The sequence below is a fragment of the Liolophura sinensis genome, chromosome 9 (assembly GCF_032854445.1).
Source record: "Liolophura sinensis isolate JHLJ2023 chromosome 9, CUHK_Ljap_v2, whole genome shotgun sequence".
Classification (NCBI taxonomy): domain Eukaryota; kingdom Metazoa; phylum Mollusca; class Polyplacophora; order Chitonida; family Chitonidae; genus Liolophura; species Liolophura sinensis.
Genome location: NC_088303.1, coordinates 27,333,147 through 27,354,762, shown reverse-complemented (window position 1 = coordinate 27,354,762; position 21,616 = coordinate 27,333,147). Strand labels below are relative to the sequence as shown.

Sequence of the window (21,616 nt, the reverse complement as noted above, 5' to 3'; positions counted from 1 at the left end):
TTGAAAAGATGAACACATCGAGGTTAATTCGTTCCTGATGAAAGGTTATATAGTTCCTGATTAAAGGTTAATCGTTCCTGATTAATGGTTAATTCGTTATTAGGAGCGGATTATTTCGCTCTTGGGAGCAGAGTTAAACGTGTGACATTTTACATGTAAATTTATTTTTCTGATTAGAGTTTTATGCCCAACTCAAGAAAGTGTTACTTGTGCGACGGCATTATGGTTGGAGGACATCGGGTATAGGCAGGGTGGGAAACCCACGACCATCTGTAGGTTGCTGAAATACCTTCCCACATACGACCAGAGAGGAAACCAGTATGAGCTGGGCTTAACTTACAGCGATCACGTTGGTGAGAGGCTTCTGGGTAATTGTGCTGTGCTTGCCACCACGCCACGGAAGCCCCTTTAACGTCTAAATTGTATTTAATGTTTTTTCAGTTGGGTCAGTATTTTGCCTCGGTAACTTAATTGATCAGTGGGGGTACATTATAGTTGAATCCATGGAGCTTCCCGCATACTCATGTATATCTTCACACATGCACGGCACTGAATTTATCCCATGGTTGGCAAGATGGGCTGTTTTCCTCAAATCATTAATTAAATATCCGTCATTCTTCAGATTAATTAATCGAACAAACAAATTGCTATATAGAGAAATGCTGACATTTATTAGACATGGTGAACAGTATAGTTGTATAGGTACAGCGGTTTATGAAACCATGGAGCTTAATGTATAACTTTCACAAAGTACATTCATCTGATAAGTGCGACTTGCTTTTGGCGAGCAAAGCTGCATTATCTGCTCTATTATGGAACAACTTGAAGTCCGCTTTATTACCTTTCGTATTGGGTCCAGGTTGGCTCAGATGGACAAAACGCTGTTGTGACATGACTAATGACGTCGCCTGTTAGTAAGCAGCTCTTGCTGTTTTGGCTGCGGTTTTAAGTTAGGAGGTTTGCCTTGTACCTGGAGACAAATCGTATACTCTGGCCACTCCGATTTCCGCCACCCATATAAGTGAAAAATTCTTAAGTAGAGCGCTGAAAACCTAGCAAATATCAATGAATAAATAAATAAATAAAATAAATATCGGGCCTTAAAATGCGAAACATAAAACGAATGAATGGTATACACGTCAAGACCATCATTCAAGGAGAAATTTGCTGATGTAGGCTAAAAGATATTCTACCGAAGGTGACGAATAGCGGTATTTCACATTTTTCACGCACTTTAATCCGACTGATAACCGCTCCTATAAAATGTACGAAATGAGACTGATTTCCGAAAATTGATGACTGGACAATCCATGACCTTCCATTTACACAGATATGGACTAATGCTGAACCCTCCCTACCAATGAGCGGCTGACAACAACTTTTAACATGGGTACAGTATAGGCATGAATAATGTGAGCCGTCCAGGTAAAGTATATAAGACAAAATTTGATCGACTATGTATAACTTAAAACAATTCCTGACGTTGCGACCCTCACCAAAATGCCTTCAACAGAGTAAGCCTAGGTCTGCTGGGGTGAAAATATGTATATATTTACAGTATATGTATATATAGGTATTTACATACTATCGGCGGGTTAAATTCATACCAAAGGTTGTAAGCCTGTAAAACATTGGGTAGAATAGGTCAGGTATAAGACAGGTATAGCACTTTCCCGCTTGGTGCTAAGACGATTGATGAGCAAGTAGGCTCTTATCTGCATGCTTAGGGTCGGTGTTTTGTCCTAGTCATATGTGCACACTGGCGTGTGGCGTCAAGATTAAGCGTCACGTTAATAGGTCACATGGTCCCCTTTAGAAGCTGAGACGTCATTTGTTTGTGACGTCAGTCTGGCTAACCTTCCTGCACCAACCAAACCTGTTCATGGAAGCAGCTTCTGGTTTCTTTTCTAGCCAAATCGAAAGTAAAGTAATCTATATCGGCTCTTCTTCGTAATATAAAGGCACATGCTGGCGCACTGAGAGGAGACCCAAGGTCCACAATGGGTTGGAAAGTTTTGTTTAATGACGGGGCATCTAAGCCCGAGGAACATCCGCCAAATCAAGCCAAAGAGAGGATTTTAGATCCAATCAACGTTGTTACGGAGACGAATCTGTTCAAGAAAACACCTAGTAGCGGACTCAAGCGCAAGTCGAGTAAGCAGTTAAGCTTTCCCCCTGTTATTGTTTAAATATGAGTTCCTCCGAACTTATATCTGTTGTATCCATATAGTCTTCACATGTAACTGACTCACCATTGTGGTATGATGCATAGGCTTATGAAGCCGAATTCGTTCACTAAAATCATTTCTTTTCTCTTTGAATAAGTGACCCAGTCGTGAACTTCTGTAGATAACTCTCAAGGTACTGGAAAGTAAAGATGAAGATAAGACGTTGACTCATCTAGTACAATACTGTTCGAATCGATGCAAAGTCAGTTGGTTTGTCAGCTATACCTAACAAAGGGCTGTGGTATCTACATGCTTTAGACTTTCCACCGTCAAAGAAGTGAAATATGGATCGTAAAACACAAATATCATAAATCAACCACTCAGTAAATTTGCCACACATAAAAAGATATAGGCAAAACCAGCTTGTGAAAGTTCTTGGAATTAGAATAGTGTAACAAAAGCTAATGATATATGACTTTTTCCGTGCCGGTACAGCGGTGTAGGCTTACAAAGAAAAAATATCGTACAGATAGACAATGTATCATTCTCGTCATTATACGAGAAAATATTATGTTATATTATTATTATTATTATTATATATAATATTATTATGTAGGCCTATATAATATTTATTCGAAATAACATTTTCTCGATCTTTGTTGGAATTTTTTAAATTGATTGCACTAAACGCCTTTCCAACAAAGACAAATAAATTTGTTAACAAATCTGCTCGGACGTTAAAAAACAATGGGGAATATATTAGCGGTGTATACTATTTTGTTCTCTTTAGAATACGCCAATTTTTCTGTATAGCTGTGCCCGTATGTAGCAAACATGTAATTTATCAGCACTGCGGCGTATAACAGCAGAAAATGATGTGTTTTTACACAGCATGGATCCTAGATGTCTCCGTGGGAAATGTTATCCAAGTTGCATAGCTAAGGATTTTGGTTTCAGCTCCCAATACACCATATACATGATCGATATAATAATCATGCCATTTCACCGCCTTGGGATGATAAATATTTCCACAGCTACACTCAAAAAATTCAGCTGTTAATTGTAACAGAAATTGTCTTATCTGAGTGACGCTACAATGTAATCTGCTATTGCAACAGATTATTCTCTTAATATAACACACATATTCTATTAATTCAACATAAAGGTTGTATTAAACTAACTTAGTGTTATATTGATGTGACACATTATTATTTTATAGTAATAGAATAATACATTCTGGCATCACTCAGACAACAAACTTTGTGTTAAAATTAACAGATTAATTTCTTGAGTGTATCAGTGTATTCCAGGTCAAACGTGTACCTTGGACCAATGGTGTAGGCTTATTGTTAAGCTCTGTATGTCGAGACTGCGGGTATACGATTAAAGCGCGCCTGGTACACTTTGTATATAGTAACATAGCACAGAGGCGTGTAGGCGTCAGCAGGATGGCTAAAAGTCGCATTGCAGAAGAACAGGAAAACGATAAACCTCATGAGTCTTTAGAAACTCCAAAACGAAGCCATGCTACTCAAAAGAAAGCTAGTGAGTATTACATACTATCTGGTTATTTTTCTAGGTATTTTTAACCTACCTGCAACATTTAAGACGTCCGAATTATTTGTCCTGGTTCAGGATAATGTTCTTTCGCTCATTTTGCGCCTTTTTGAAACAAAATGAATAGATTTGCTTGGACCCTGCATGTGTGTGATTTTTCCAGATCTGAAAAGCCGGGTAATTAACTAGGCACATTTATATGGTGACGTAAAATCAATATTATACACGTCGTATATGTATATCTATGATCACGTTACCTGCTATACCCTTGGACCGTACCCTCTCTCATACCAGTTGTTACATGTACCCACTTGTTCGTGCTGTTTGGCGAAGCTTCTAATGGATGTCGACTAGGTGACGACTGGCCGCACTTAATGGAATGTCTTGATCTATATATACACATTGTATACCACCAAAACTTCAAGAATCTACTAGCCGACTTGGTTGATATGAGAGCTTTATATACTTCACTTAATAGTTAACTTTTATAAATGACGAAACAGCACAACTGGCGGTTAACACGCAGTCTACTTCTGTTGAATGTATAATAATGTTTCTATCTGTATTACACAAATCACTTCAAAATACAATATTTATAATATTATATATATATATATATATATATATATATATATATATATATATATATAAGCACCATTAAATATATGCTGGACTATGACTAAAGTGACTTTAGTGACAAATATATTAACCGCTGAACATGACAAATGAACAACAGTTGGTTATTTCGTCTTCTCCGATATGCATTGTCTTCGTACAATCGCTTGGAGGTGTATTAAATTGATCAGCAGTTATGCTACCAAACAATAAAAACTTGAATATATTCACAGTTTAATCTGTAATAAATGTTTGAATCGAATCGTCGTAGAAACACTTGAAACCGGTGAAAACTAACGACAAGCGCCTGTTGGTCACACCCATACATTGGCCTACTCTCTAAAAATGGCTGTGCTAATTAACATTTCCTCAATGAAATGAATATCAGTTGTATTGTGTGATTTGTTATACTGCATGCTGCATAGTACACAAAATTATGCGGACGTGCAGTTTTACCACTATGCCGCGTACAACTCGTACGAAGTGGTAAATGGTGGATAGTCTGTGCTGTTTGTGAATAGTAAAACAAAAAAGATTACACCATGTAGCATTATTGTGTATTTGACAGTCACCCGGACCGCCATGGGGGAGTATATTGTACCTCCGGGAGGCAAACCGCTCACCGTCCTAGGTAAGACTCCTCCCCTACCTTTAAATAAATAAATAAATCATGCGTAATGAACAAAGACTAACATGTCTTCCACGGATGTTAAAACTCAAAAGAACTTAAAATTAGCTGCAAGAATTCTTGAAATTGTGTACTATATCGTCTTGTGCCGGGGAGAGTGAATACAGTCGAAGTGCTGCCAGAACTGAAGTATCATGCCGAAGACACCAGATATGACACCTAGTCACATTATACTGACACAATCCAACCAGTCCTGTTTCCTTACAAAGCGGTCTTCTTGTTGAGATTGAGAGTTGTTGATAAGACACTATTGATTACATGATGTAGAATTAGACGTTTTCTGTTTCATGTATAGAAGCCTATGTATATTACAATTTGATTTTTCAGCCAATCCCAACGTTCCCGGTCCCGCCAGTTACTTGCCTAGAATTGCGGTCACCAAACCCTCTGCACCACAATATTCTCTCAAAGGCCGATACAAACAATCAGGTAAGTCACTAACCCTCTGCACCACAGTATTCCCCTAAGGACCGCTGTAAACAGTCAGGTAGGTCACTAACCCTCTGCACCGCAGTATTCCCCTAAGGACCGCTGTAAACAGTCAGGTAAGTCACTAACCCTCTGCACCGCAGTATTCCCTCAAAGCCATGGCCCAAAAGTATTCCCTCAAGGATTGTGACAAAAAATCAGATACGTCACCAAACTCATGGCCCCACAGTATTCCCTTCAGCTTGGATACAAACAATCAGGTACGTCAACAAACACTCGACGCCAAACTAGTCCCTCCAGGATGGATACAAACAATCAGGTACGTCACCAAACACACAACGCCAAACTAGCCCCTGCAGGTTGGATACAAACAATCAGGTACGTCACCAAACGCATGGACCAACAGTATTGTCTCTAGGGTCAACACAAACAGTCAGGTTCATGTAAGTTACCAATCTCACGACAGCAAAGTACAAGTGTCAATGCAAACAGTCGGGCACATGTAATTTACCCATCTCAGGGCAGCACAGTACAAGGGTCAATACAAACAGTCAGCTACATGTAAGTTACCCATCTCACGGCATCAAAGTACATGGGTCAATACAAACAGTCGGGCACATGTAAGTTACCCATCTCACGGCAACACAATACAAGTGTCAATACAAACAGTCGGGCACATGTAAGTTACCCATCTCACGGCAGCACAGTACAAAGGTCAATACAAACAGTCGGGCACATGTAAGTTACCCATCTCACGGCAGCACAGTACAAAGGTCAATACAAACAGTCAAGTACACGTAAGTTACCCATCTCACGGCAACACAATACAAGTGTCAATACAAACAGTCGGGCACATGTAAGTTACCCATCTCACGGCAGCACAGTACAAGGGTCAATACAAACAGTCAGGTACATGTAAGTTACCCATCTCACGACAGCAAAGTACATGTGTCAATACAAACAGTCGGGCACATGTAAGTTACCCATCTCAGGGCAGCGCAGTACAAGGGTCAATACAAACAGTCAGGTACATGTAAGTTACCCATCTCACGGCATCAAAGTACATGGGTCAATACAAACAGTCGGGCACATGTAAGTTACCCATCTCACGGCAACACAATACAAGTGTCAATACAAACAGTCGGGCACATGTAAGTTACCCATCTCAGGGCAGCACAGTACAAGGGTCAATACAAACAGTCAGGTACATGTAAGTTACCCATCTCACGACAGCAAAGTACAAGTGTCAATACAAACAGTCGGGCACATGTAAGTTACCCATCTCAGGGCAGCGCAGTACAAGGGTCAATACAAACAGTCAAGTACACGTGAGTTACCCATCTCAGGGCAACACAGTACAAGGGTCAATACAAACAGTCAGCCACATGTAACTTACCCATCTCACGGCATCAAAGTACATGGGTCAATACAAACAGTCGGGTACATGTAAGTTACCCATCTCAGGGCAGCACAGTACAATGGTCAATACAAACAGTCAGGTACATGTGAGTTACCCATCTCACGGAAGCACAGTACAAGGGACAATACAAACAATCAGGTACATGTAAATTACCCATCTCACGGCAACACAATACAAGTGTCAATACAAACAGTCAAGTACACGTATGTTACTCATCTCAGGGCAGCACAGTACAAGGGTCAATACAAACAGTCAAGTACACGTAAGTTACTCATCTCACGGCAGCAAAGTACAAGGGGCAATACAAACAGTCAGCAGCGATTCCACGAAACAACATACTCTTAACTGATATAGTGAGCTAATCGCCAACCATATTGAACGTTCCATGTCAATAAAAGCAATATGAAAGAGTACAGCACAGAGAGTAAAACCAGAGCACGGACGACACTGTGATAGTTGACAAATGTTGACACTTAATTGATGAAATCCGGCTTCATGTCTCTTATCTTAAAATCTTTATTTATCGTCGATTTTTTTTTTATAAACAGCTAACATTAGCCGAAGGTACTTGACAAACAATAAGTAACAGGACAAGAAAGCAAGTGTATTCTAACTGTTCACGTAAATGTATAAATAGTAGCAAACAATACGCCTACCCCCTAGCACCACGCCATAAGCACAGTTAGGGGGAAAGTGCAGCGATTTTAATTGCAATATATCAGACGTCACTGATCTTTGAATGATGCGTTGTTATCACGTTTAGTAACCTATAAAATGAAAACAAGGCTAAGGGACCAGGCCTCGGCGATGCTCCAGCAGATTTCTCCAGCATAATCCTTGTTTATACGGGAATACAATGTAAAAAAAAAACTACTGCACAGAATGTAAAAACATGCAGAGCAGGGACGACAATGGTATGGTTTGTAAATGGTCAGAAGTAACCGGTGAAATACAAACTCTTGTCCACTATCTCAATTTTGAAAACAACGTTGAACACAAACGAGCTAATATCTAAGAAAATAGGCTAGATTACAAATTAGGATGGAGTCATGTAAAGAGATTCAGTCAGCATTGTTTGTTGATTCCCGAAAGACGAAAAGTATGTAATCCAAGGCGTGGAAATTTAACCCGTATCATTATTAATTTTTAGTAGTGTAATTATCTTGTAAGTAAATATGGACCTAGCATCCACAATCTCTGGCGCCCTGCTTCATGATTGTGTCTTTAGTCCGTTTAACCCGGCGCCAGGGGCAAGATATGAAGAGTTACAAGCAAAGCGCAACCGAGAAACATATTTTATAACAACTTATATTCTAGCATGGTGTACAATGTGAATACTGATTTCACTCAGTCGCCCAGAACATACCTTGCGTCTTTTCAACATCATTAAAAAGTGTTGACTGTTTCTATTTGCATGATTCCGAGCTATTGTCGTACTTTATATACTTTATGACAACTTTATGAAATTCTTTGGTGCTTTGTGTTATACGTCGTTTTGGGAATTGGCCTTGCAATTATTGACCTGAAATGTCCTTACGGTTTGACGGTTGGTAAACGAATATCTGTTTCGACGCACAGATCCTTATACTGAACAATAATAATATACAAGATGCCGTTAATCAGACTTGTATATTGCAGTTGCGCTTTGGCATGCACTGTTCTATCAAACGCCGCATTTTGTTTTTTTAAACACGATGCACATCCGGTCCCTACACCGGCAGGTTAAGCGACATGAGACATAATATGACGCAGTGGCGTAGATTCTGGACACTCCATTCACATTTACTCATATACGAGAACTGTACCACTTGTAAAAATTAAGAAACTGAGGGTCAAGTCGTTTGAAGTTTTGGATGTGATAACGTTTGACGTTCAGAGAAATCTTAAGCCATCACAGAGGATCTTGTTGGCATTCTATAAAGCGAGTTTTGTACATGCCATATGCAGGACCATTCAAGTAAGGATAATTACCAAAGTCAAAACTGACACTGCCTGTCTGGTGGTAAAGGTGGTATGACAGGAAAATGTTGGTGTCTTTGTACAGATACAAGTTTAAATAAGATGTTCTATCAATTCAACATAAACCCGTGTCTCACCAAACCTTCGACACCATAGTATTTAAAGACTGGGTAAAAGCACGCAACATAGCTCTGAAGGCCTGAAGTATAGGCTTGGATAGGTACATCACAAAAGTGCAAGTATATATCAGCGCACTTTTCCTGGTGAAAAACACAATGATAATCACAATGAATTGAGGAAAGACAAAACCTGACTTATGTTGTCGTTGTTTTACACGAACAGAAGGCGATCAGCGGCCAGGACCTGCCGACTACCAGGTGGATCATGACTTACTGTGGAAGAGAAAGACGCTGATGCTAAAAGGCCGTGAACAAGAAATCTCCTTCGTGGAACCAGGTAAGTAGGGCGGGCTGTTTTTTGGCCAACAATACTATGCGTACAATATGTCTGTATGCGTACAATACAATGTTTGTTTATTTGTATGTGTAAACATGCAGTAATACCCAGTTTCCATACGTTCGCTCAAATCAGATTCGTCTGAAACATTAAGTTCTATATACTTCCAATCAGTGAATAGGGCCTACCGTTTCTGTTCCATCATATAGGTCTATGCAGGTATCTGTATACCTGAATGCACATTGAATATAACTTAGACTGAGATGAGCACATGACTCAAGCGCCATTAGTTATTTTGTGCGCTGGAAGTATACGGTGAACGCCAGTCAAATCACACCAATCGACGTTTCATTACTTCAGTGGTCATGGCTCTAAAGCATTAATTTCTGTGCAGGAGCTAACGACTTGGGGCCTGCGGGATACAACATAGAATATGACACAGTCGGTAAAGGTCGCCCCAAGTACAGCATCAAAGGCAGGAAGCCATTCAAGTTGCAAACTGGTCCTACGACACTCATGTTTCAAGCGATAGACACAGCAGGTGAGTAGTGAGAGAAACATATGTATCTAAAGAGTGACACAATATTGATCGGAATTCAGTTATAACGACATGTTTATAAAACGAAATAATATTAAAAACTAGAAGTTTCTCGGAGAAACTCAAACCACAACCAATGTACTGATTACCGCACTGCGGGAAATTCTGCCTTGTATATCTGTCATTGGTGAGGAATCGTTACAAAAACAAATATGCTTGGATCCGGATTTCGATCTAGGTCTCCAACACTATTTAAGTGATTTGGCCCAAAGACAACGTGCGACTAAAATCCCTGCAAAATGCAAATGTGTACCATTTTGTATACACGTGGTTGTGTATCTCGCGACATAAACAATATGTGTATCACAGGTACACAATTTGGGTACACGTGAAAAGTGTAGGTACATGAAGATGAAGTATGCAAGGTACAAATTAATGTTTCTGTGCAAATTTGTTACAATCAATGTGAGTCTGAAGTACACACCTTGTGTGGTTTTTGTGCACAATTGCTTTTAGAGAGTAAGTTTTCTAGTAAAGTACAGATGTACAGATATACAGACACAATCGCCGGGAATGTCACAATCTCTTGAGCTGTGGTAACAATGTTAAACCTATAAAGTAAACCAGCTGGCCGTAATTGCACACCTTTAGTTTGATTTAGCAAACGGTAGAAGTATGACATTGCAGTGTCCTTCAATTGCCCCTCAAAGGAATGTTTAATTGTTGACACCATCAAACGTCCATTGTATCTGTATGTCACTGAGTACTGCATTAAAATGACTAAATATTGAATATACTACATGATATTGTGAATGTGTTCAGAAATCGCTGAACTACCGTTGTTTCTTTACCTAAATTTTAGAATACGGTACTGTATAAAATGCATATAATATATGCTAACCATGTTTATACGTATATACTGACATTACAGTGTATGTCGAACTACCCTGTTTTATCGGGCCCTCCGTGGCATAGGGGTTAGCAAGCCAGCATGGCTCAATGGCCCAGGAGCCCTCTTACCACTGCGCCGCTGTGAGTTCAAGTCCAGTTCATGCTGGCTACCTCTCCGCCGTACGTGGACGGTCTTTCAGCAATCTGTGGATCGTCGTGGGTTCCCACGGGCTCTGCCTGGTTTCTTTCCAGCATAATGCTGGGCGACCGTCGTATAAGTGAAATATTCACCAATCAGTGTAAATCACCAATCAAATATATAAATGAATACCTTCTTTTATGTGTGTGAGTTAACTGACGTAGGTTATAGAATTTCGCTAACGTGTTAGTTTATTCCCTGAATATTTTAATCCAAACTGACATGAAACCTATAACTTTTTGCCTAACCTCAAACCTCTAGGTTTCGAGACTCCTGGGGCCCTAACTACCGACCAGGCTCGTCTGATTGGAGAGGTGGGCCACAGAAATCCTTCGGGGCTCCTCTCCCGCACAACTACATCTTGAATCAGCTTACGGTCGGTGAGTATATGGTATTTTCTATAACCTACCTGAGCTTATGATACGGGAGAAAGCGTCAAAAGGAAACCTTCCAGGAATATGTAAGCCGAGGTCTCGAATATGTAAGAACATTCTGCCACGAAACTTTCTTCTTCACTTACACAAACTAAGTGCTGAAGGTTCTATACTTTTATGCATTTATTTACAGGTCCGGCTGATTATAATCTGTCCAGTGTTCCAGCCTGGGACGGTCCGGCATATAGTTTGGCTAAGAGATTGCCCACTCTTCCCGGTGGCGTTGGCGGTAAGCTATGTGACTATCTTGATCCATCAGTTGCATGTTGCTGCATGCTGTAGTGACTGTAAAGTTTAAAAGAAAAGACAGCAAGTTATATTATTCAGGAAGCGAGGTGGACATGAAAGGCCTCAGATATTTTTTTCTGATGTGCTTGGTAACTCAGTAAATCAGTTTTCTTTCTGGAATTCTTGGGATGCACATGGGATGCAACGTGTTAAAGCAACCCGAAACACAATGTGGCGGTGAGCTGTATGTATGCTGGGGTTTTCACGTCGCATACTTAACAACATGACGACGAAGAGTCCTTACGCGTGTGAACATATATACTATATGTTCATGTGGAATGGCAAGTTTATGCCGCCAAGGTGCTGTCGCCACTGAGATATCAAGCCGAAGACACCAGACATGACACCCCACCCCATCACATTAATACTGACACGGTGCCTGTCATTTCTGTTTTCCTTGATTTAATCTCTCAGTACAGAGCGCCGAGCGAGGCAGTAACAAGTACCATTTTTAAAGTTGTTTGGTATTACCCAACCTGGGTTTGATCCTTGGTCCCCTGACTTCGAGGCAGATGCTCTAATCTTTAGGTCCCTCAAGCGATTTCATAATGTCACGTCACTCATACTCGTTATCAAAATTATCTTTTATCAGTCTGCTATAACACCACAATCTCTACTCATCAATATGTTGCACGTCCATTTTATTGCAAATAACATGCAGTTAGAATACTTTTTCTAATTCGTAATGTTATACTCCATAATCTTGTTTTCAACACTAAGAGCTCATTAACGTCATAATTATTTAAAAAAAAAAACCAAGTGTCATGTTGGTCAGTAACTGGTACTACATGTCAATTAGTATACTGTGTGAGCTGTACAATGACCTGTCCTACGTCATATTCCAGAGAAAAGGCCAGGTCCCAATGAATATGAACTAGGGACTACTGTGGGTAAATGTGAAGGTGCCTCTATGACGAGTCGGCGGGAGACTTTCAAGCCGCAGGGTAAGTATGACTGCATGAAAGGACCTATAACTGTACTATAGAATCCGAATTATCCTGCTTTGTGGAAGGCCTCATATATAACCAAAGAAGTAGCATATAAAGTGCAAATTCAGCATTCGAATCCAAATGTTTAAATAGTTCAGAATCAGAATCCAGCATGCCACGTGCCTGTTAAATGGGTTAATGGGGTCATTCGCCTTAATGTTAACGTTCTCTATCGTGCGATTCTGCATCAAAAAGTAGACATAATCCTTCATGTTATGTGCCCATTAAAAGCAGCCTGTTGGTTCATTGATCTGATCCTTAGCGTTATCTGTGACGTCATTCCCGCGTCCTAACTTAATCATGGATGTTAGGCCTAAGTGTCTTGGAATTGTGTTGGTTATTCATCTGATGGTGGGCGTTTCTTGTATGAAATGATTTCGATTCAAATCTTAAACCTAAGTGTTCATTTGTCTTCGTTCTCTGTGACGTAATTCTGCATCAGGACTTAATCCTGCATACTTGCTATGTGGCTAGGCAATCTTTTTGGCTAATCTGAAAACGCAATCCTAGGTAATCTTTTGGTTCATTCGTCTTTTGGTTTTCGTTCTTTATAACGTGATTCTGCATCAAAACTTAATCCTGTATGCTTGCCATGTACCTAAACATTCTGTAAATTCATCTGTTTGGTCGATAGCTTGCTCCTTAACATCTTTCTCAAGTGCTGGGAACAAGTAAACAGTAAGTTCACCAACTAAAGTATTTATACCAGGTTTATTCTGTTATTCTCCATACAGAAACACCAGGCCCTAACAGCTATACCCTAAAGGATACCATAGACCTTAATGCCAAGGCAGCCTCCTTGACATACCGCTGGTATGATGGTAAGCAGCAGATATACAGCTGTTGGTGACATGCTGCAGCGGAAGCGAGAGCGTCTTTACAATATTTGTAAAGCGTATTGGCGTATATTTACGTACATCTGGACGAAATATTTAGTTTTTACGTACATCTCGACAAAGTATTAAGTTTTTATGTACATCTCGACAAAATTGTTAGTTTTACGTACATCCCGACAGAATATTTAGTTACTGTTTGAGTGCCGTACTTATGTTTGAGGCATGCTGTATGCAAAGCCTTCCCCCAATTTCTTCACTCACGTGATGTTGGTCTCCGTATATATCTCCTTTTCTGTTTGAGTGTGTGTGATGTGGGTCAGAGTTCAACCCATGTTTGATTTTGTCAACGGTTTCATGATTTCTTTTCAGAAGATAAAAGGGAAGAAGGTGGGTTATTCGTATGATTTTAAGGATTAGAGTATAGTAACCCTCTAGTCTTTCTACCCGGTCTTGTATATATAACACTAATTCTATATAACAACACTAACGATCTGGTGTTTGCATAATAGTGTTTGGTTATTAATGCTATGTTCCGACATTACGGGTAGTCTGTAGAAATATCTAGGTCTACAGTTTATTCTGTGTCCACCTCTGTATACTTTATGTACAAACATTACGTGTCTAGATCGCAAGGCACTATGGCAAATGAACAACTGTAATTATATATATATAGTTACACGATGTATCAGCGCAATATAGCGATGCTTACAGAGTCCATGTCCTCAGATGAGGCCTACATACATGACATATGTACATTTACATGCATGAAGGTATAATATGGTATATGAAGATCAGAGTGCATGCTTGTGCTATAGATTTATATGATTAGGCTAGCTTTTGTTTAGTATAGGCTTCTCCCGAATATTGATAGATACACTGTTTCATGTAATTATGAATTATCAGTGTCAATCGTCAGTGTGAGCTGCTTAAAAAAGCTTATTCTAAGTCAATTGATGCTTGCATTTTTATATCCGTCTAATCTTTGATAGAAAGCAATGGACATTTTAATTTGGAGTATATACAGATAACCCTAATGGGAAACCCTCCCCGCTAGATGTAAATCGGGCGAAATCTGTGTAGTCTGTCGTTCATTCTTGCGATTGTGATGATATTTGTGGACAAACTGGTAACGTACTAATTATGATTGGCAAGACCATAATGATCAGTCTAGCTTGGACCCGAGAGGGAAAACGAACCTACTTCGTAATACGGTTTTGAGTAACTGGCGCCTCGGCGTAATTATGCATTCGGGTTCCTAGATTTAGCTGTCTTCTAGTATTTGTCAACTTTTTTTTCTTCTGATTCGCTAATAATATATCATCTTATTGCCCTTAATTTACGACAATCAAGATTTCATATGCTTAATTGTATAAGAGCTTGTCGAGATTTTAAGTAAGACTGTTTTATACACATCGAGTTTTTCTTTTGCAGTTGAGAACAGTCCATTTATGCGTTATGCGTATGTAATGAACAATTTAAGAGGAACCGCAGTTCAGTCATTTTTATGCATAGATAAACTTACCCACAAAGATGTAATTTGCATATATGGTTTGGTCGAAGGTTGTATCCTGTTCAGCACGTCTTTTTTGCGTCTATGTCGTCTGTGAAGGCTTTTCTTGCATTCATATCTTTGTACTGATATTTGTTACTCCATCATTGGCATGGCTAACATTTTACAGAACCCTCCAGATTGCCTGGTCCTGGACATTACGACGTACCGGTTGATACCGTGGGCGGCGGTCCTGCCTTCACCTTCCGGCCTCGACTCGACAAGTTGGCGAACACATCTTAGCAGGTCTGAAATTATTGGGTATTTATTATTTATTTTTTTGCTTTTTGATGACAAGGTTTTTTTTTAAATAATGGATTCCTTTGACATATACATGTGTGTATAAAACCGTGACTCTTATATGTTGCGATCAATTAAGTCAAAGTCGGTTTCCTCGTGAATCCCAAGGGTTGAGCATTATAAGGTCCAACATGATATATCTCGGATGCGTGTCCAATTGAAATGATGCTTCAGTGCATTATTAATAAACAAGTATATGGATAGGCTTATATATATGTGATACTATTTTGTAATATGTTTATCTCCACAGGAGTGTTTCATTTTTTCTTTCCTTCAGTGAAGCCTTACGTCGAATTTAGGAATATTTCACTGATAGGATGGCCAGATGATTCTTGTAGAGGAAACCGCACATATCTCGGAGGAATAAACCATCATATCTATATAGCCAGGCAACACAAAATCCCGGTTGGCGGAAATTAACTCAAATACGTCATCTTTTGTGCATAAGCTTTTAACTTTGTCGTCTGTAAGGCATAGACCAATATTTTGTTATTTTAGGTACCCCTGGAGATGGCCCTGCCAAATACGATATCCGTAAAAGCTTTGCGGAAAATGACAAACCTGCTTTTACAATGGGAAAGAGATTAAAGGAGAGCGAAAGTAAGCACCATGGACCACAGCGCTCTGCATTCACATTCGTATAAATGGTCCTACTTGTAACCTTATTTTTCGAATGCCACTGTTGCATGGCTGCCCAGGAGTGTCAGAATACCACGAAATTAACAAGAATAAGTTGCTGAATTATGTAAACATGGAAACATTTATCACAGTGTATATGGGTTCAGGGTTGATTTAGCCACAACGACAACTCGCCCTCCCATTCATTTCTTCTGAACTGAAAATCTGGCACAAGTATTTCTATTTGGAATGAACTGTTTTATTTCTGCAACACAGTTTAACAGTTCCTATTTGTTTATCTTTTCGTCACAGAGGATAACACTGGCCCAGGTCCTGGTCAATACGAGGTCAAAGCTAGACCTGAAATGAAGTCTGCACCAGAATTTTCCTTTGCAAAGCGCCTTCCCAAGTTACTCAGTGAGTATAAAACTCCACACAATACTTTTTATATTATCTATTTATTTATTCCCTTGACGTTCTAGTCTGTCCTCAAGAAGATTATACGTATATAACCCTGCTTAGGTTAGTGCATGGATGTGGAGAAGTATCTAGTCATAGTCTAGTTCATAAATACAATAGATTACAACCAAAGAGAGTAAAATCATATAGCAGCTACAACATGGTGATAGTAGGAAAATGGTCACAGGTCACCGGTGAAATACGGCCTCATGTCTATTTACCCCAGTTAAGGTTATTTTCTAACTGTCCATGTAAATGCTTAAAAAGTGACAATTTATTCCCTTCGTATAGCACCATGGCTTATATATAATCACATAGTCACATATATAGTCACATCCTGTCTAACGGATAGAAGAGTTCTCGGCCATATACGCCCCTACATAGACTACATATTCTGACCAGTCACCTTATTGGGCAGGAAATGTGTCCAGACTAACAGACCGCGTGTCAATTTCCAGAAGCGCATCCAAATAAGTAAGCCCTTAACTACCATAACAACGCATTGTGTAGAGATATGAAGGGCACTTAGCTAAGGGCCACTTAACACTACTCTTCATGAAACCGGGCGCCAGATAATTTATACGTGTGTAACAGTACATCTTAAAAGACTGCAGCTTGGTGAGTAAATCCAGAGCAGTGACGTCATATTGTGATATTTGGCAAATGGTCACAAGTGAAATCCTGTCCCATGACATTTTACCTCATTTAGGGTTTTATTCCAAGTATTCGTTTACACATCACCTTACCATCGTGCTTACACATCCCCTGGCACCATGGTTGAATTAGATTGAAAAGTGCAATGAAGTTATATGCAACGTATTAGGTTTCACTGCATACCAGTACACACAGTACTGCTAGATCCTAACGATATATCTGGCATGGATGTGGGTCGAAACATCCGCGTACGCCGATCATACAACCAAGATGGATGCAGCATCCGCGTAGGATGGCGTAGGATCCGTGTATGGTGGGGGTAGGATCCGATCATCATCCGCGTAGAGTTTTACGACATGCAATAATATTCACACATAAACTCATCTAATTCGGCGTTGTTAAACACCAACCTTGTTTATTCTCTCGTAATAAAAAAATATTCACAAATGATCCAGTAGCCGGTGTGGTTACTAATTCGCAAATAATGGTGATAATGCGCAGATCGATGCAGTCAATTTATGTGTCAGATATACTGTATAGTTATAACAGAACTCATACACAATTTAGGCAACACGAATGGCTCATTTATCATTTTAGTACAGCTTTTGGCGAGAACCTACGTTATCGGTTGTCCCAGAATGCGGTTACGATTTTACATTTCCAAATAAACTACGTCGAGAAACGGGGCAGCAAAACTTGGAAGTCATGCATTGGGATAGCTCACCATTTTACTGGCTTGAATGAGTGTGAGATAGGCAAATGATAGACCATTCACTATTACTTTTCTCGTCACCACGCCTGCCTTACCAGGTAAGCAAACTGAAGCACCGGACAATCAAGATCCACGTAAGATCCGATCAGGATGGTGACAACACCCGCACATGGGTCGTCCACCATGGCCGTATGATCCGCGTAGGATCCGACCTACATCCAATCAAGATGCGCGTAGGATGCGCAGATGATACGCGTAGAGTATATCGTTAGGATCGGGCAGTGGGGTATACAGGTACACAGTATAGGCCCTATATATCAAGGTTTGTATCATTGCTTTCAGGAACGAGTGGCCCCGGTCCTGCGCAGTACAAACCCAAACTTTTGGACGGAGCTCCTATGTATACGATGACCCGCCGCCCCGCTAGTCACAAAGGTTCGACCTTTGCACGATTCACTTCTTATGCATCATATATTTACTAAGTAAACGATTTATTTCAGTGATATATTTTAGCATGTTAGTGAGAGGCGGTTTCTACTATATTTGAGCGCAAGACCTAATATACAGTTTTAGTTTGTCTGTGTTTCAGCTGTGTGGGCGTATTGGATTAAGATTTAGAGATTGGCTCAAGTGATATAATTAACTTTAGGCAATCAACTTCCCTATCAAACCCCAATATTTACATATACATTGTACATGAACTTTTACATGTTCAAAACAAAATAATCAGAGACTTAATCCGATCCACCTATAAACGTATTAATTTATACCCACTAACATATATGTCTTTTCATGGTTTTTCGTGGTTGTGTTCTTGTTTTTTCAGGAAAAGTGAAATCTTCTCCCGGCCCTTACCGACTTCCAGAAGGCGCCACCCGATGGGGGAGACAGGTTGGAGGGGGCATTACATTTAAAAGTCGGGCCAGCCCATTTGTCTACTCAGGCTTCAAGACACGCAAAATTTTCGAACCGATGTCACCTTTATAATGCGTGTACAATAAATACAAATATAGAAAACATAGAAATATACAAAAGCTAATGCTGCAAAAAAAAAAAAAAAAAAAAACCGAAAAAAAAATTAAATGGACTATGTTTTAAACCCTGTGGTCATAGTACAGGGTAATTGTTGTCCACTAGCCTAGTTTGCCCCAAAAGATCTCCACGGAATGATCTTGCCAATGATTTGAAATGCTTTCGATGGTTTTCAGTGATCCAATAAAATCTGCTGATCGTAACATGTACTCTCCACTTAATTTGTTGGTCAGCATTTTATATATTTATTTATTTTATACATTTCATTGCTGTTTTACGCCGCACTCAAGAATATACCTCGGCGAAAACCGGCCAGAGCCCGGGCAAACCCCCGACGATCTTTGAAGATCTTCTCACATATGTCCAGAGAGGAAGCCAGCAAAAAGTCATTTTATATACATATAGGTAGGTCATTACAAGGTATTTAGACTTCCAGATTGTTGTGTTCTCATCTACATGAATGTGGCTTTCCTGGCGAAGATCACTGATTCGTTTTGGTTTTCTTCTCACATAAACTTGGCCGCCTTCATATATTAGGAGAAAAACGCATGAACACCGCGTTAAACAACAATAGACACGTTTAGTTCGATTTATTTATTTTATTTATTTGATTGCTGTTTTACGCCGTACTCAAGAATATTTCACTTATACGACGGCGGCCAGCATTATGGTGGGTGGAAACCGGGAAGAGCCCGGGGAAAACCCACGGACATCCGCAGGTTGCTGCCAGACCTTCCCACTTACGGCCGGAGAGGAAGCCAGCATGAGCTGGACTTAAGCTCACAGCGATCGCACTGGCGACAGGCTCCTGGGTCATTACGCTGTGCTAGCGCGCTAACCAACTGAGCCACGGAGGCCCCACCTTTAGTTTGAAGTTACAAGTTCAACTTATAACTTATAACAACAAACTAGAACAGATAAACTAATACTATATTGAAGTGGCAAGTTACAAGTTTGTACTTGCAACTAACAAAAAGGTCTCTAATCAAATAAATAGATCTGCGAGCCGCAAGTTGTGTGAGCCAGGTATCAAAGAAGCACATGTTTCATGGTATTGTCACGAAACCTTGGGACTTCAGGATTACGAAGAGATCTTTTCAGATCAATTTAAAATTGTTATTTCTTTCCGTAAATATGTAAAAAATATACATATATAATTATATATATATTATTATTATATAATATATGAAAAACATAAATAAGTTATTAATGTAATACAAATTTCAGCTAAAATAACGGGAAATAAGATTCCAACTTTAATGACCGAAATTTTGACTTAAGTCTTAGATCGCTTCGTGATCCAGTGGCCTGGTGTATACAGTCAGCATGCATGTAGTTGTCACAATATATCTATCTTCAGTCGAGTCGAATATAGTCCTGCTGCATCGTGAAAACCATATGCAGGTTTTAGCCTGATATTGTTGGCGATGAGGCATCGCTATGTAACAGTATGTCCAGCCTATCCAAGCACTGAGAAAGCTTACAGGAGAATGTTGACACAAATCTGTTTGAAAGGAGCGATGTTTACTATCTAAGTACTAAAGTGCATTATTGGTTCTGGCCAAAATTGTTATGTTACTCGAGCCGCCTGCCTGAGTGACATTATGGTCTACTAGACGTGCACTGAACTGCTGCCGGTAAATGTCGTGCATGTTTCTTTGGCTGTCCTTTGACACTTTCCACACTGTTTACTGCATATCACGACGGTTTATTTCTTGCGTTTAGCTGATACGCTCTGGCACCTAATTACAGCCGCCATATACCATTTCAGCGTGCGTTTCAGAAATGGTCTATATAGCGTTCGAGCTAGGTTTGTACAAAACTTAGTATGAAAAGCAATGTTTCGGTGTCGTGGTATAGTTAAGAGCACGTAACGATACGTATACTTAATATAATGGACCCCAGACATAACACAGCATATTGACACCTTTGTAATGGACCCCAGCCATGACACAACACACTAACACCGTCGTATAATTGAAATGTTCTTGAGTACAGCGCAAAAGGCCAATGAAATAAATAAATAACACATTTGGACAAAAAATCATCGTGTTAAGAGTTACTGTTCGCCAATACCAACAAAGTGCCCGTTCATTTATAGCACTCCAATACTTACGACAACGCACAACGATCAAAATAGGATGGAAGAAAAGGGCAAAGGGTTAGATATAATCGGCAGCACCTAAGTCTGTTCAAAAAGTATCCACCAGTGAAACATGGATATAAACCTGTCGGTGATCTGGCCCAGTTGTTTAAACATGTTTTTACAGCGAAACCTGATATCAACTTCAGACGGGACTAAAATCACATTATTGTTGTGTTTAATAAGCGACACGATTTAAGTCTGGATTAAGTTTTAATACCCATTTGAACAACCAGTCGCAACTGTGTCATCTTCATGCACACCTGTTGAGCCCATATTTAGTTTAATACGTCATCATAATTCCATCAGTTGCATTTGAAATAAGTGACTTGTAACTCTTTAAATCTTAATGGTTAATGGCCTTAATGGTTTGTCGTGTGTATACATCCAAGGTCAAGGAGTATAGAGTGTGCGATGCAATGGACTGGAATAGGCTGAACTGAACGTGGACTGGATGTGTATAGATGCAAGTTTAAGTGAGTCAACAGTATGTTAGAGAGAGAGAGAGAGAGAGAGGGAGAGAGAGAGAGAGAGTTTGGGAGTATTTTTTTCTTATCAGAATGGAAATATGTCATGTCTTCAGGAACTAATCGCTTTCAGGGAGAATGCATTTGCAAGGTCAACATATAGTTTAGCTTCGACAACCGCAGTGATCTTTCAAGGGCACATCAAGGTCACGGAA

General features: G+C 39.8%; 1 protein-coding gene across 1 annotated transcript; it reads left to right on the top strand.

The window, feature by feature from the left end:
• The first annotated feature begins 3,616 nt into the window (after positions 1 to 3,616).
• On the top strand, positions 3,617 to 18,746 carry LOC135475757 (uncharacterized). The gene is made up of 13 exons (XM_064755694.1): positions 3,617 to 3,713; positions 4,909 to 4,971; positions 5,356 to 5,457; positions 9,179 to 9,292; positions 9,687 to 9,833; positions 11,488 to 11,583; positions 12,488 to 12,586; positions 13,366 to 13,452; positions 13,837 to 13,854; positions 15,815 to 15,916; positions 16,247 to 16,351; positions 18,102 to 18,194; positions 18,586 to 18,746. Exons 1-13 carry the CDS (start codon positions 3,617 to 3,619, stop codon positions 18,744 to 18,746), a joined length of 1,284 nt encoding a protein of 427 aa, XP_064611764.1.
• Positions 18,747 to 21,616: the final 2,870 nt, after the last annotated feature.